Below are 15326 nucleotides of genomic sequence, written 5' to 3'. Positions count from 1 at the left end.
TAATATTATAGCAGTAATTAAAAATCAAGGGTGAAATGTTAATTCTCAGCAGGCCCTACTGACTCCACTACTGGGCCCCATGGCTTCCACCTTAAGCAATATTTTCTTTTCTCTTCACAGGGCTTTTTCCTCTATTCTCTGATTTTATGAGACTCAAGAGGCAAGCATTCCTGTCTCACCATACCCTTCCACGCTAAGAGCCAGTATCATTTGTAAGCCATTTTCACTTATGAGTTTGGCACCCTGGGTGTCACTGCCTACTTTTTCACTCTTCAAAGATTTCTTTATATGAGTTTTAACTCTCCTGGGTCTCGTAAGGGGTTCTAACGCATTCCTGGCCGTTTTCTTCTTCTTCTAATGGCTTCTTCTTTCCAGGATTTCCCTTGAGTTCTCCTAATTTACACAGCAGGTAATAATATTTAGCAGCCTTCAAAAATAGTTCTCTTTTCTGTGGTAGAAAATTAGATTTTTTTTCTGGACTGAAGAGGAGCTTTGATATATCCTTATCTACTCAATTTTCCCAGGAAGGCCAGTAACATTTAATGTGAAGGTTTTCTAATATTCTCAACTGGCACACTGATGATACATTAGGGACATGGGGAGGAAATAGATGGATTTTTAGCAGGTATATTTGGGGAAAAAGAGAGGCTATATTTTTAGACATTTTCTCTGTCAAGGCCCCATTCTAGAGAATCTTCCATTTCAGGGTGCCTTCTAGCCTAGGAAGAAAGTAATAGGATTAAGAGGAAGATAGGATGGGATACACAATTTAGGAAAAAGATGTCTTAATGAGCTGGCACTTTTGCTGGTGATTTTTAAAAATGAAAATATCCCAAGGGGAATGGCGGATGCCTATTGGATTCAAGCAAACTTCTTGCAATTTAGGCAAACTCTTCTGAATTTAGGGCTTAAGCAGAACTTGAATTGGCCCTAATTGAATTTCTCAAAAGCTGCAAAAAAATCTCTTCCCAACACTGATTCTCAAAATGAAAGCAATGGCCCCCTGCAAAGATAAATCAGCCAAACCCTAGAGCCTTCCACCACTCATACTTAGCTATATCACAGTCTAGACCTAAGTTGCTGTCCATCAAGCTCCCTAAGAGCCATTAATGATACAAGAGTTTAGGCTTTTTTAAAATTATTATTCTTTGGAGGCCCCAAAATGGAGAAATGTAGGGTCAACAAGAAGTTGTGTCTGCCAGGAGCACGTTTTTGGGGGAAGAGTCCAGGAAGCTGGAATAGTAGATTGTTTAGGTGAGATATGCCCAAGGCTACTCTTCAAAAGTATGACTATGACTACAAATGTCAAGTTCGTTCTACATTACTATCCATGGTCCAACTCCATGGCCATTCTCGAGAGACCATGTCAAGACTAAGCTGGCTGGGTCCTCCAAGCCCATGGAGTCCAACAGCCTCATTTTCCAGATCAGGAGCCTGATGTCCAGGGAGGTTAAATAGCTTGTCTGATTGTCTTCTGAATCCAAACCTGATGCCATTTCCATTGTACTGTAAAGCCTCTAGGGTAGCTGTGTGGCACTGAAGTGGACAGAGTGCCATCTCTATACTCAGGAGGACTCCTCTTCCAGAGTACAAATTTGACCTCTGATATTTCCCAGCTGTGTGACCCTAGTAAATCACTTCACCCTATTTGCCTCAGTTTCCTCACCTGGGGGAAATAGCTCTACCTCTAGTTTAAGACAATATTCCCCACATCCAGTGGTCTTTCCTCAGTCCTCAGTTTTCTTGCACCATCATACACTACCTCGTGGAAACATCCTCTCCTTCCTTGTCCTTTGGGACCCATTATACATATCTTCTACTCTCTTTACAGCTAATTTTTCTTCTTTCCTTCTCTGGTTCCCCCCAATTTTGGCGAGATTCCTCCAAGCTCTCCTTTCATTTCTCTATGTTTAGAAGAGAGTCATCATTTTTATGGCTTCAAATATTTCTTCCATGTCGATGTCTTAAAAATCTAATAGTGCTGGGACAGCTAGGTGGCTCAGTGGATAGAGCACCAGTCCTGAAGTCAGGAGGGCCTGAGTTCAAGTCTGCTCTCAGACAATACTTCCTAGCTGTGTGACTTTGGGCAAGTCACTTAACCCCAATTGCCTCAGGGGAAAAAAAAGAATTGAAATTAAAAATCTCTAGTGCTGACCACTTTGTTGAGCTCTAATCTGCTATTACCAACTTCCAGGTGCCTATCTCTCTCTGGATCCAAACTCAATGTGGCTGTAAATAAATTCAGAATTCACAGGATCTCAAGTCTAAGAGATACAAGGTCATCCCATTCAAGCCACACCTGACCAAGAAGTGCCTAACCTGATGTCCACGGGGAACTTACTAGATTTCAACATAATTGCTTCCTTTGTAATTTTATGTTTTATTTAGTGCATTTCAACAAAAATAGCCGGTGACACAAAAATGGCTAAGGACCTCTGGCCTCTAGACAAAGCCCTGACAAGTTAGTAATCCTTTTAGCTGCGGCTTGAAGGCCAGTCCCTAAGGAGGAAACCCAATGCAGAGCTCCAATTCTGATTATCTTCAAATATCCTGCCCTGGCCTCGAGCAGGCCACAAACCTTGAAATTATGGAGCATCTATCCTTTTCCTTTTCTTTCACATCCAGTAACTCAGTAAATCTTTTGAAATGCCTTTCATATCTGCTCCTTCACCTCCCTTGCCTTTCCCACCCCCTTCCTTATCCAGGCCCTTATCGCACACACCCAGTTTATTAGGGTGCTCCAGGGACTCCTGATCTCTCCCTTCACTCGCCTTCCCTTAGCACCTCCTAGATGCCATGAACTTTCAACATGCTATTGATCTCCTAAAACACCTTCAGTGACTTATCTACATCTTCCTCTTCTGTACTAGGGACACTGTCCACAACCCCCATTCAGCACTACTCACGCAACACCCGTCTCTGCCTTGATGAAGAAATTTCCATTTCTTGGAATGTGCCTCTCTCCCATCCATGTCTCCAAACTCTAATGACTTTTTGCTCAAAGATGTATTTCAAGCTGCATCTTCTCCATGAAGCTTTCCTGACCCTTTGGTCTTGATTTTAATTCATCAATTGATACTATTAAGCACCTACTATATACCAGTATCATACTACTAGAAACATGGCAAAGGATGAAAAACAGTAACAATTCTTGCCTTCAAGGGGTTTATATTCTATCCAAGAAGTGATAAGCTGGACAGACTACCAGCCCTGGAGTCAGGAGAATCTCCATTCAAATCTGGCCTCAGACACTTAACACAAGCTGTATGATCTTGGGCAGGCCACTTAACCCTCACTAAAAGAAAAAGTGATAAGGTAACAAGAGTAGTCAACATCTGGGACATGACTTAATTTCAGCCCCTCCTGCCTCCAAGACCAATGTCAAAGTGACTATGCCAGGAAATTTCCTAGTGTGTTAAGTCTGTTTCTACAACTCTAAACATGAGTTCAGGGACCATATATACCCTTATACTTCTTGTATTTTCCTCACTCTGTCCAAAGCAAATCCTAAGATAATAAATCATAAATTAAATAAATAAATAAATAAGTAAATAAGTAAAAAAAATAAAAATAAAGTATACATCCCATCTCAAATCACATGTGCCCATCCATGCCAGTCCTGTCTTCCTTCATCGAGTAAAGTTGGCACCCATATGCTTGGGCACAGCAACGAGAACATGCAAAGGTTCAGCTCTGGCCAACCTAGTGAATTGTCTCCATGGTCTGGTTAGGAAACAGCTTTTTAGAATACTACTAACTACTGGGCCCTTTTTTTTCAGAAGGAACTGAAGGGACAGCGTTGCCCACTCTACTTGAATATCTAAGAACAAGCTGCCTCTCTCTCTCTCCTTACCCACACAACACATAGGCCTGACCATGGATAGTCAAAAATGGATGCATCCAAGCCATGACAAATGATGATCATTCACTCTGTTCTTTATTAATGTTTCATTGACTTCCATTAACCTGGCTCTCTTACACCCGTAAAATGCTTAAAAACCAATGGGCAATGTCATTTAAAATGTGCAAAAACCAATTAGCAGATTTCTCAATCCTTTGGGCAGCTACAGTTTTCCATCTATTGGAGCTGTAGTCATATCCCATACAACATGGCCAAATCTAAAACAAGAGAGTACTTGAGAACTATAGAGAGCTTTTATCAATGTCTTGAGCGTACCATTAAGGAAGAACTGTTATACCCATTGGCCAATAGCCTTAAAAGAAGTATAAGCAGAATCCCAATTGAGTAATTTTGCCAAGGGCTCTTCCCCACTAGGACCTTAGCCAGCATTTGGGCTTTGGACCTGTCACGTGCACAGAAACCAATGGAACTCCGCTTCAAATGCTTCAGCAGACAAAATCCTTTTCCCCCAAGTTGGAATGTAATTGGATTCAGAGTTAATTTTTAACTAAGGTGAACTCTTGTTTCAAAAAGCGTAGACTTTTCTTAAGACGAACTAAACCAAGGTATTTAATCAATTTCGATGTATTTGACTTTCCTTGACTATGACCCTAAGAGATAGATCAATAAGCCGGAGGATTATAAATAAAGCTGATGATGCAAAGGTAAAGATAATAACATTTAGATAATACAATGGGGAAGGGGGGTAGGTGGAAGACATAGAGAAACAATCATTCATTTTATTTCAAATTCATCCTCTTACCTGATTTTATGCAATCTGCTGACTTGCAAATTCCATCTGGAAAAAAAAAAGGGGGACATAGAGATAAAAGTGTACAACGTGTATTTACCAGCAGCTTTTGCCCTATTTTTTGTTCTTTTTAAGATTTGTCATTTTAATGGATGGTTCATTAACAGTAAACAATAGCAGCCTAAGTATGATATATCAAGGCACATCATATACATTACATTTTGAAGATAAAGACAAATGTATGTGTTTACAGTGAGATTTGTATTAGGGGGAGAGAATCATAGCTGCTAAGCTCCTGCATTTATTAAGCTGGAATAATCAGCTGTTTTGGGCCTGCTAATCACTTTTCCCATTAAGAAACTAATCCTTAACTCCTCAGTCCCGAATCACTACTCTTAAATTCCAAGGAAGTCCTTGCGAATGTCAATGAGCCAAGAACAGTGAGCTCTAACTCAGTTCTGGCAGGAAATCCTATATGCCTGATTCAGATAAAATTATTTACACTTGGATCAGCTACTGACACATTTTGTATTTTGGGGGAAAACTCATTTCCCTTTTCTTTCCCTCATTTTCCATACAAGGGATGGGAGGCCCCTTCCAACTCCAATATTCTATCGCTGCATGAGTCTTGTGATAAAAAAAGCACATGAACTAAGTAGGCTAAAGTAATTAAAAGCTCAGCTCAAACTTCGAACACCTTATTTTAGGACCCTGGGTGATCTCTGGATATAGTACATGACACATTTTGTATTGCATGTTTCATGCCGAGTGCATTCAAAAACTTTTGACTTTCTTCCCAAGAGACTGTTTAGAGTTGAAAAAGAACTTAGATGTAATTTAGTCTTTTTCAGGAAATTTGATCCCAAGAAGGTATGTGACCTATGTAAGGTCATGCAGATAGCTAGATATAGAAATACAGATGTAGATAAACAAAAATAGATGGCGATATGAATAAATAGGGAAATCTCTCTATACAGATGCCTATTTTCATATAAATGTGTTCATGTAATTAGCTCTTAGTGTATACACTCACAATTCGTCCTAGAGTTAACTATTATAGCACGTGACAATGATTTAGTTCTCCACTTTAGAGCCAGGGGGTCTGCCTAGAGACTTACCATCATATGTGGCATAAAGAACTATCATAGTGACCGCTATGATAGTGAGCAGGAGCACGAGGACGGAAAGACTCAGCTCCAGAGCGGACCATCGCTTTGCCTTCGGCTTGGGGCTGTTGATTTCAGTTATATCCATCTGGCTTTCTGATCTGCCCATAACCTAAGATCTGAAAAAACAGAGAAAATGGCACACTTCTCAGTAGTTATTAGGTGACATTTATACACACTGAATGATGAAAGTGGATTAGTAAGCGATTTGTTCAAAGAGCCACTCAAAATCCCTGCCCCAAAATGAACATGCTAGAAGCTCAGAGGTCAGATCTTTCTCTCACAAGGTTTTATGGGATTTGGAGAGGCCATGGAAAGGCCAAAGAGAGTCCAAGAAAGAAGCTTAGATTTCAACAAATACTCACTCAGGGGTTCTGCTCCTCAGAAGTTTACAAGCAAATAATTTCCGAACGGTAATGAAGGATCGCTTTTAAACCCTCCTCCTGATCTCTGAACTGATGTCAAAGGTTACTTTTATATCTATCTCATGGTTCTCTTCATAATCCCGGAAATCAATGAGTAATAAATGACTAAAATGACCAGAGTTCCCAAAACAAAGCCTCTTCTACCACTGGACAGTCACACCCCTAGGCACATGCACAAAACACCTTTACAGAAGTTTCTGATTTCTCGATTTTTAAAAATAGCTTCTCTGTAGCTCAGCAATTCTGACAGCCTCAGTCAGCAGCTCTGAACCTCTGCCCTGCCTAGAGAATACATGTGAAAACTGTCACTTATTCACTCAATGGGCCAAAAGTCGACAGCTTCAACTTGGACAGGATCTGTGTGTGAATATTTGTGTTCATGTTTATTCATGTGTATCTTATAGTACTCATTTCCATTGTTGATTTATTTAGCATCTGACTCTTTGTAACCCATTGGAGAGCTTTTTGGGTGAAGATACTAGAATGGTGTCATTTCCTTCTCCAGCTGAGGAACAGAGGCATCCACAGTGAAGTACCTTGCCCACAGCTAATAAGTGTCTGAGGCTGGATTTGAACTCCAGAACAGTCTTGCTAATTCCAAACTCAGTACTCTATCCACCTAGCCGCCTTACTATCTAGTTGTCTTATAAGTCCTCATATACAGGTTTCTATAGACCATTCCTTGTGAATGTATATATATATATATATGTATATGTATATATACACACACATATATATGTATACATATACATATATATATATTTGAATGTGTATTTAATTATGATTCCTATTAAATATAATAGGTATTGAAATTATAGAATTATGGTTAGAGGAAGCAAGCCGAAAAACCCAGGTTCAAATCTACTTTGATATCTACATACTTAAACTCTGACTGTGCCCAAATAATTGCCTAGTACTTAATTACAGAAGTGCTAACCAGCATTGGGAGTTTCTTCCTCTGGGAATTCCCTGCACCAGGTCTAATCCCTTTCCATAAAATTAATGAGAAGTAGTATGGCATCCTCAAGGTCAGGAAGGTCTGGATTCAAATGTGACTCCTGAGAACTGTGACCTGAGTCAAATTACTTAAAATCTGACTATGTTAGGTAACTCTGTCTAACTCTGGTTTGAGAAAAGATGCCAATTATCTTTTCACTAGGAGTTCTATCATATCCGGGATTCCCAAACTTCTTGGTCTTGGAACCCTATCATACTTTGAAAAATTATCCAAGATATCCTCTTCCCCCAAGAGCTTTTGTTTATATGGATAATATCGACCAATATTTAACATATTAGGAATGAAAGCAATTTGTTATTATATTGACAGTTGTTTTGACTTCCCAGGATCCCCATAAGGGTGCAGATAGCTCCAAGTGTCCCCATCCACACTTTGAAAACCAATGCATGAAATTTCCAAAGGAAAGTTTACCAATGAAATCACAGGGCGGGTCCTGTAAGGGGCTGAAATTCTAGAGTTAAGGCACTGAAGTAAGACAATGGAGCACTTGAGGATAATTACTGATTGGACAATACTCTATAAGAATATGCTTGGAAAATGATCCTTCCCACTATCCTGTGCTAGCCCAATTGTTTGGTGTATACAGAGAATTGTGGGAGGGACTAGGAGGTGCAGTAAGACTCTTCTGGGAGGTCCAGAGATCCTACTCTTCACTTCTGCTAAAGATCAGAAATAAAGACTTTTGCTTATCCTGACTCTGGCTGATTCTAAGGTACCCAGGATCCTAACGTGGTCGCCACACGGTCCAAAGAACCACAATTAAATAAATACAAATATGTACCTCTATTGTCTATAAAAAAATAAAACTGAATGAACTCAAGTCAGTCAATAAGCATTTATTAAATGCCAGGCTCTATGCCTATGCCTCTAGGGATGCAGAGAAAGGGAAAGCCATTTCCCTAGTAGTCTTTTTTTTTTTCCGAGGGAATTGGGGTTAAGTGACTTGCCCAGGGTCACACAGATAGGAAGTGTTAAGTGTCTGAGATCTGATCTGTTTGAACTCGGATCCTCCTGAATTCAAGGCTGGTGCTCTATCCACTGTGCCATGTAGCTGCCCCCTTAGTGGTCTTTCTTAGGCCAGTCACTAAGTCAGAGGCTTTATTGCTATCTAGAGCAGAGGCACATTCCACCATCAAACCATCTTTAAATAAAGGGAGGAGCCCTTTGATTCTACATGTATTTTTATACTTTTAGAAATGCAATATTAGGGGCAGCTAGTTTGGTATACTGGATAGAGTATCAGCCCTGGAATCAGGAGGACCTGAGTTCAAATCTGGTCTCAGACACTTAATACATCCTGTCTGTGTGATCCTGGGCAAGTCACTTAACCCCAATTGCCTCAGCAAAAAAAAAAAAAAAAGAAAAAAAAAAAAAAGAAAAAAAAAGAAAAAGAAAAAAGAAATGCAATATTGAATATGAATATAGGGCTACATATCATATAAAAATCTATATTCTTAGAAGACATAAAACTGTACCTTAGATGTTCCAAAGTGCTATCAATTATTCACTTGGAAAAGAATATACATACACACACACACACCATTTCCTATTACTGGAGGAGCATTATGCTTATCTAAATCCTGCGGATTTAATCTTGACTTAGTGGGCTGAGAAACTGACAAAAGCAGCCTGGAAAAACACTCAGTGAAAGTCCCTTTACATTTTAATTACAACCATACAAACCCAAGAATAATTTAGATTCAAGCTTTATTTTCCAATTTCTCTTTATTTCACTTAGTAGCCTGGTCATTGTCTAACTACAGAAGCTTAGACCAAAACAGACAGTTTGAATTATTTTCATTTACAGTGGGCAAGGCTGCATTCTGAACTAATTAGCTAGATGAGCCATTTGGTTGTGGACACAGAGGCATAAATCTGACTTAGATTTCAGATAATGAAGAGTATCCCAGAGAGCTAAGTCCTAAGGAAGTTTTGAAGGATACTCCACATTTCCCCAAAATGGGTACTTTCCTTAAGTATTTCTCCCCTCAGGTATTTCTGCCACAATAATTTATCAAAGGATTAGAAAATTAGCTCTGCCCAAGGTCTCACAATCATGGCAGAGCTGGGAGAGCAACTGCAGTTCTGCCTCAGATCCAGAACTTTATTTCTCCACATTCAGAAAATACAGAAGAAAATGTTCTTCATTTCTTCCCTGTCTTTTTTTTTCTTCTTCACTGAAATAACAATTACCCAGTTAAAATACTTAAAGCTGAATTTATTTAGTCCTTACCAAGACAGCCAAACGTTTATACCAAATAAGTATTTGTTTGCTTAGACAGTAGTTGCAAAAGAGCTAGCAAGTTTAGAGGGCCAAGTCTCCTAGCACCATGCTGCCTGCTACCTTCCCTCTGGCTTCTTCCTGAGTGGAGGCTGGAGCATCCAGCTCCCAGTGTACACAGCCACGCTGGGAGGCAGACGTGGGCATTCTTAAACAGTGACCTAGTGGCAGCAGCTGCCTTCTTCTCTACCCAGTGTTCTTAGGACCCATTTTCTTTAGGGAAGGGAAATTCTAAGTGTTAATAACATAGCTGATATTCCTTTGCAAATTGTCTTTTTCTTGTACTTTTCTAATGGAATTACTCTAAGCAAATCTTGAGTGAGGAACTTCAGAAATTACCAGAAGGAAAATATTCGGAATTCTAGCATCCAAATTGCCAGGTAGCTAAATTACTTTAAGTAATTTGGAGACACAGAGAGAGACAAAGAGACACAGAGAGGCACACACAGACACAGAGAGGCACACACAGAGACACAGACACACAGAGACACACACAGAGAGGCACACACAGAGACACACAGAGACACACGCAGAGACACAGAGAGGCACACACAGAGACACAGAGAGACACACACAGAGACACAGAGAGGCACACATAGAGACACACAGAGACACACACAGAGACACAGACAGAGAGGCACACACAGAGACACAGACACACAGAGACACACACAGAGACACAGAGACACAGAGAGGCACACACAGAGACACACGCAGAGACACAGACACAGAGAGGCACACACAGAGACACAGACACACAGAGACACACACAGAGAGGCACACACAGAGACACACAGAGACACACGCAGAGACACAGAGAGGCACACACAGAGACACAGAGAGGCACACACAGAGACACAGAGAGACACACACAGAGACACAGAGAGGCACACATAGAGACACACAGAGGCACACATAGAGACACACAGAGACACACACAGAGACAGAGACACACAGAGACACAGAGAGAGGCACACACAGAGACACACAGAGACACACACAGAGACACAGAGAGAGGCACACACAGAAAGAGACACAGAGAAAGAGACACACAGAGAAAGAGACACACAGAAAGAGACATAGAGACACAGAGAGAGGCACACACAGAGACATACAGAGAGGCACACACGGAAACAGAGAGAGACACACAGAGACACAGAGAGAAACAGAGACAGAGCCGTGCGCTCACGTGCACACACACACACAGACATACAGAGAGACACAGAGAAGTTTTGTGGAGGGAGGTCGGAGTCTTAATCCTTAGCCCAGGTGAAGTACAGATTCTTTTTTTAGAGACAAAAAGGAAAGGGATGGAGGAAGGAATGGAATAATGCAACAGATACAGTTAAAAGGAGCGGTGATTCTCCCTCCTCATACAGCAGGCTAAGGAAAAAATACACCTGTAACACTGACCCCCCTTTTTTCCTTTGGAAGTGCTACGGTTTGCAAATCCAAGGCTCTTTTTTAGAACGACAGCTTTTAGTACTTTTGAGGGCGCTTAAGCTCCTTCCAAGAGCCCGGCTCAAGCCCCTCCGTTTTAAGAGTCGGTGGGAAGGTGGAGGTTTGCTCAAGGTCATGCAGACCCTCGGAGCGGTAGCGAGCGTTCCAGAAGCCAAGCTCATCCCTCCAAGACTCGCCGCCCCAATCGGTCTTGAAAGTGAAGAGCTGGGGAGGGGGGGGGGGTGGAGAGAAGGGGGCACCATAATAGAAGGATTATTCCCAGCCAGAGCTTCCACTTAATGACTATTAGTTAAGGCTCGGGACCGCTCATGGAAATGACTAATTAAGATCAAGGGACGATTCCGATTATTTTTGCCCAGACCTTGACTACTTCAAAGGGATTGCAAAAGGCAATCCTCCAGATCACCGAGTATAATCCTATTTATCAGATGGACAAATTGAGGAGCAGAAGGGAACCGGGTGCGTGGAGGACACACGTACTTAGCAATTTCCATCTTCAAAGCACTCGACTCCCATTAACTTATCCTCCAGCCCCTGCGGTTATGCCATGTAATTACACTGGGTATTCTTCTACCGCTTTAACAGGTGTGGAAATGGAGGCACAGGGGGAGGTCGAGAGAGGTTCCATTCTTCAGGCCCGGCCTCCGCCCGCGAGAAGCTCCCCACGGGCATTTCCCCTTCCAGGCTGCGGTTTCCAGCCCGGGAGCGGGAGGGAAGAGATCCTGGAGTCAAAGTTTCAGCCGCCTCGCCCGCCTTCCGCGTCCGAGCCCAAGGAACGGCCCGGGTGCCGAAACTTTAGCCGCGCGGGGAGATCGCGCCCGCGGAACCGGGCCGGGCGAGTCGGACTCTCGGAGCCGGGAGGCGGCTCCGCGGCGCTTCCGCTGCAGACCAGCGGCTACTTTCTGCTGTGGAAGGGGATCGGCCGCTTTAGCTCTACACCGGCGCGACGGTGCCCACGGGGTCGGGGGCGCGCGGCTCCCGTCCCGGTACCCGTCCATGCGGGCTGCGAATGGCGGGAGGGCTTGGCAAACTTTTAGCTAGCCGTGGGAGGAACGAGCCGGGCGCGCTGCGCCCGCATCTGGAGACGGGGTGCAATCGGACCGGAGCTCACCGCGGCAGGCGGCGAGGGGGGCGGCGGGAGGAGAGGCGACGAGGGCATTTCCTGAGGCACCGCAGGGGACCGGGGCTCGGACACCGCGCTCAGCACGGAACCGAGGTTTCCAAGGCGGCGATTGGCAAAGGCGTGCTCCAGCTCCGAATGGGCCCCGGCACTGGGGCGCGGTGGTCACTGCCCTCCGGCGAGAAGTTGCAGAAAGGGGTCACGGAGCCCCGGGGCTGGGGCAGGAACGCCCAACGCCCCCCTCTCTCGGGTCCTTATTGGAGGTCCCGCGTGCTGCCCGCCCGCCTCGTCCCACCCACGTCTGGGCTCCAGGTCCCAGCCTCTGCCTCCCTTTCCCCAGGTTGCTCCAGCGCCCCCTCGCCCGCTCCGCGGTCCCAGGTGGCCTGGCTCTCGGGCTCCGCCGGCCGACACCCGCTCCGGCAGCCGTCCGCTCGCCGCCAGTCCCCACAGACTGGCTCCTGCCAGCGTCTCCCCCGGCGCCCCCCGCCCCCCCCCCCCCAGTCCCCGGGGCCGGCTCCCTCTCCCGGGACTCACCAGTCGAATCTGGGAGAAGTTAGTGGATGATGTCAATAGACACATGCCCAGCCAATGAGATCGCCGACACCGAGGGCTGCCCCGGGAGCCCCGAGCCGTGCGCGCGCGGGCGGCAGCGGGCAGCCAGGGGAGCGCCGAGCGCGGTCGAGCACCGGAGGCGGCGGCGGCGGGGGTAGAAGTAGGAGGAGGAGGACGACTGGGGAGGGTAGAAGAGAGAAACGGCGAGGAGGGGGAGGGGAAAAAGGGGTGGGAGGAGGAGGAGGAGGAGGAGATGATTTGCGGCTTTCCTCCTAGGAAGGACACTAGAGCCCTCCTCCTCTTCCTCCCCTTCCTCCTCCAGGGCTCGGGCTAAGGCCCCAGCCGGCGCTGGGAGCCCAGCTGTTGTCCAAACCCCCCCCACCCCCACGGAGCGTCCGCGCTCCCGGAGCAGCTCCTGCCACGCGAGTTGCGCTCCAGCTCGGGCCGCGGCTCCGCCGAGCTCCGCATCCCTCCCGGCACCTTTTCCCTTCTCCCCGCTCTTGCCCTCCTCCGCTCCCCTCCCCCTTCGTACCGTCCCCTCCCGCCCCTCGCGCCCAGCCTACGCGGCTGCTGGGGACTGAAGGAAAGCAGCTGTGGCGCGGGAGAAGCGAGCACGCTTAACCTTAACACGCCCCCCCCCTCCTCCCGTTGACCCTGGGCAACATCCCTGGAGTGGGCACCTGGGACCCGGCGGCGGGGGCGGGGAGAGCATGGCTGGCCATCACCTCTCCGAGGGCTTGGGCAAACATTTTTGGTACGGTAAATTGAGGGCTCGCCTCGAACCCGGGTTCATACTTCCACCCGAGCGGACTGCCCTGGAGGAGGGTGTCAAGGTCCTGCCCTCTGTTTGGGGGTAGCGGTGGGGAGCCCCCAATAACTTTGGGTCGCCTCCCGCCCAAACCGTCCCATCCGGGGCCGAAGACAAGATGCGGGGGGAGGGGGGGCAGCTCTGGGAAGGGCCCAGAGTTCGTGAGCAGCACCTCCTGCATCAAACTTGCAGCCCTCCCCCCCCCCCCCCCCCAGCCCCTAACCGCACGCGGCTCCCGCACCTGGGAATTGTACGTTAAAGCGAGACATTGCTTCTCTGGCCAGAGGAAAATCAAGGAACCCCCTTTGCCCCTTATGCTCAGGTGGGTTCGCTCTGTTCAAGCTGGCTCCCACACTTAACTATCTCTGAGGATTTGCCACTGCCCACGTTTCCTTTAGCCTCCAAACTCGTTCATTCGCGTATTTAAATAGGTTTTACTTGTAAGTCACTTTCACTGGTTCTACTTGGACCCGGAAGGTAGAAGGCTACCCTAGAGACCTTCCCAAGGGGCCAGAGGATTAGATTTCAGGCTGCCTTTGAACTTGGATGGGCAAATAAAAATAAAAATAAAAATAAATCACCTTTTTTATTCTCACTAATTTTTAACACCAGAAATTGAGCTTTTCTTTGAATTGTGAAATGTAATCCACAAACAGAAGGGGTCAGGTCGCCTTCCCAAGCAGCTCTGGACAAGCACTCGGTTGACCATTTCCCATCTATCCCCGAGATATTAGCTTTTTACACAACTTGGTCCCCTTCCTGATTTTCATTTCCATCTCCGTTAAACACGTGGTCTCCCTCCTTGGACTGGGAGCTCTTGGGGGGCATCGATTCTCTGCTTTTCCTTACACGTCAAGCATTTAACACGGTCTAACACAAAGTAGGTGCTCAATCAATACTTCCTGAATCATCTCCTCATTTTTATAAATGAGGAAACTGAGGCAGAGAGGTAGAAACCATAGAGCTTGCTTGTTCACCCCTCTTCAGCATCTCAAGGATCTGTTATTTCAGAGCTAAGAACTCTGCTCTCTTCCTTTGCAAAGGTGCTGTGGGGGGGTAGATAAGACTCCTCTGCTTAGAGTTCCTCCAAGGCCTATCTCTAGGTTTTATAAATAAGCAAAGTAGAGTTCTTTCCCTTACACGGTAAGGAAAATCTGGCGGGGATTTAAGCTGAAAGACAATTGATTCTCTTCTAAATCTCAAGATCAGTTTCTGGTATTAAAATATTGTGCTTGAAAGATATAGTAAGACCAAAGCTTTGAAGCAGGAAGACGGTTTCATATCGGACATATATTATTACCTGTGTGGTTGTGGACAAGTCACTTAACTCTGTTTACCTCAGTTTCCTTATCTAAAAAAAAAAAAATGAACTGGATTAGGAAATGGCCAAACCATTCCTGTATTTAGGCCAAGAGATCTCTTAGGGAGTCAAGAAGAGTCTAACAAGAACAAGCAAAGGCTCCTAACTTATTCCATTTTAAGAGAGAGGTTTCTACAGCCTTTTGGGGGAAAGACTGAGAAGAGATAGGGAGTTTTCTATCAAGTCAATAAACATCATTAAGTACTTGTCCTAAATGCTGGAATTACAAAAAATTACAAATACAAGTAGGAAGAACTACAATTCCTGCCCACTAGGAGCTTATCTCCAGGTATGCAAAGAATTTAGAGAAAGAAATTGAAAATGTAAGGGGGAGGGGCAGCTAGGTGATGCAGTGGATGGATAGAGCACCAGCCCTGAAGTCAGGAGGACCTGAGTTCAAATCTATCCTCAGACACTTAACACTTCCTAGCTGTGTGACCCTGGGCAAGTCACTTAAACCCAATTGCCTCAGGAAAAAAAAGA

The 15326-nt window shown here is 45.2% G+C and overlaps 1 protein-coding gene across 1 annotated transcript in view; it reads right to left on the bottom strand.

Moving 5' to 3' along the window:
• Positions 1–12961, bottom strand: part of MME (membrane metalloendopeptidase) — a 113391-nt gene extending 100430 nt beyond the window's left edge. Inside the window, exons 1-3 of the mRNA XM_074298045.1 lie at positions 12658–12961; positions 5771–5937; positions 4665–4700 (exon numbers count right to left, since the gene is read on the bottom strand). Of these exons, the coding sequence (XP_074154146.1) occupies positions 4665–4700; positions 5771–5927 (193 nt within the window). The 5' untranslated portion in view covers positions 5928–5937; positions 12658–12961. The remainder of the gene's footprint in view (positions 1–4664; positions 4701–5770; positions 5938–12657) is intronic.
• Between the last annotated feature and the right edge of the window lie 2365 nt (positions 12962–15326).

Source organism: Sminthopsis crassicaudata, chromosome 3 (genome assembly GCF_048593235.1).
Source record: "Sminthopsis crassicaudata isolate SCR6 chromosome 3, ASM4859323v1, whole genome shotgun sequence".
Lineage (NCBI taxonomy): Eukaryota > Metazoa > Chordata > Mammalia > Dasyuromorphia > Dasyuridae > Sminthopsis > Sminthopsis crassicaudata.
The sequence above is the reverse complement of the archived record's forward strand: the minus strand, read 5'-3'. Positions and strand labels throughout refer to the sequence as shown.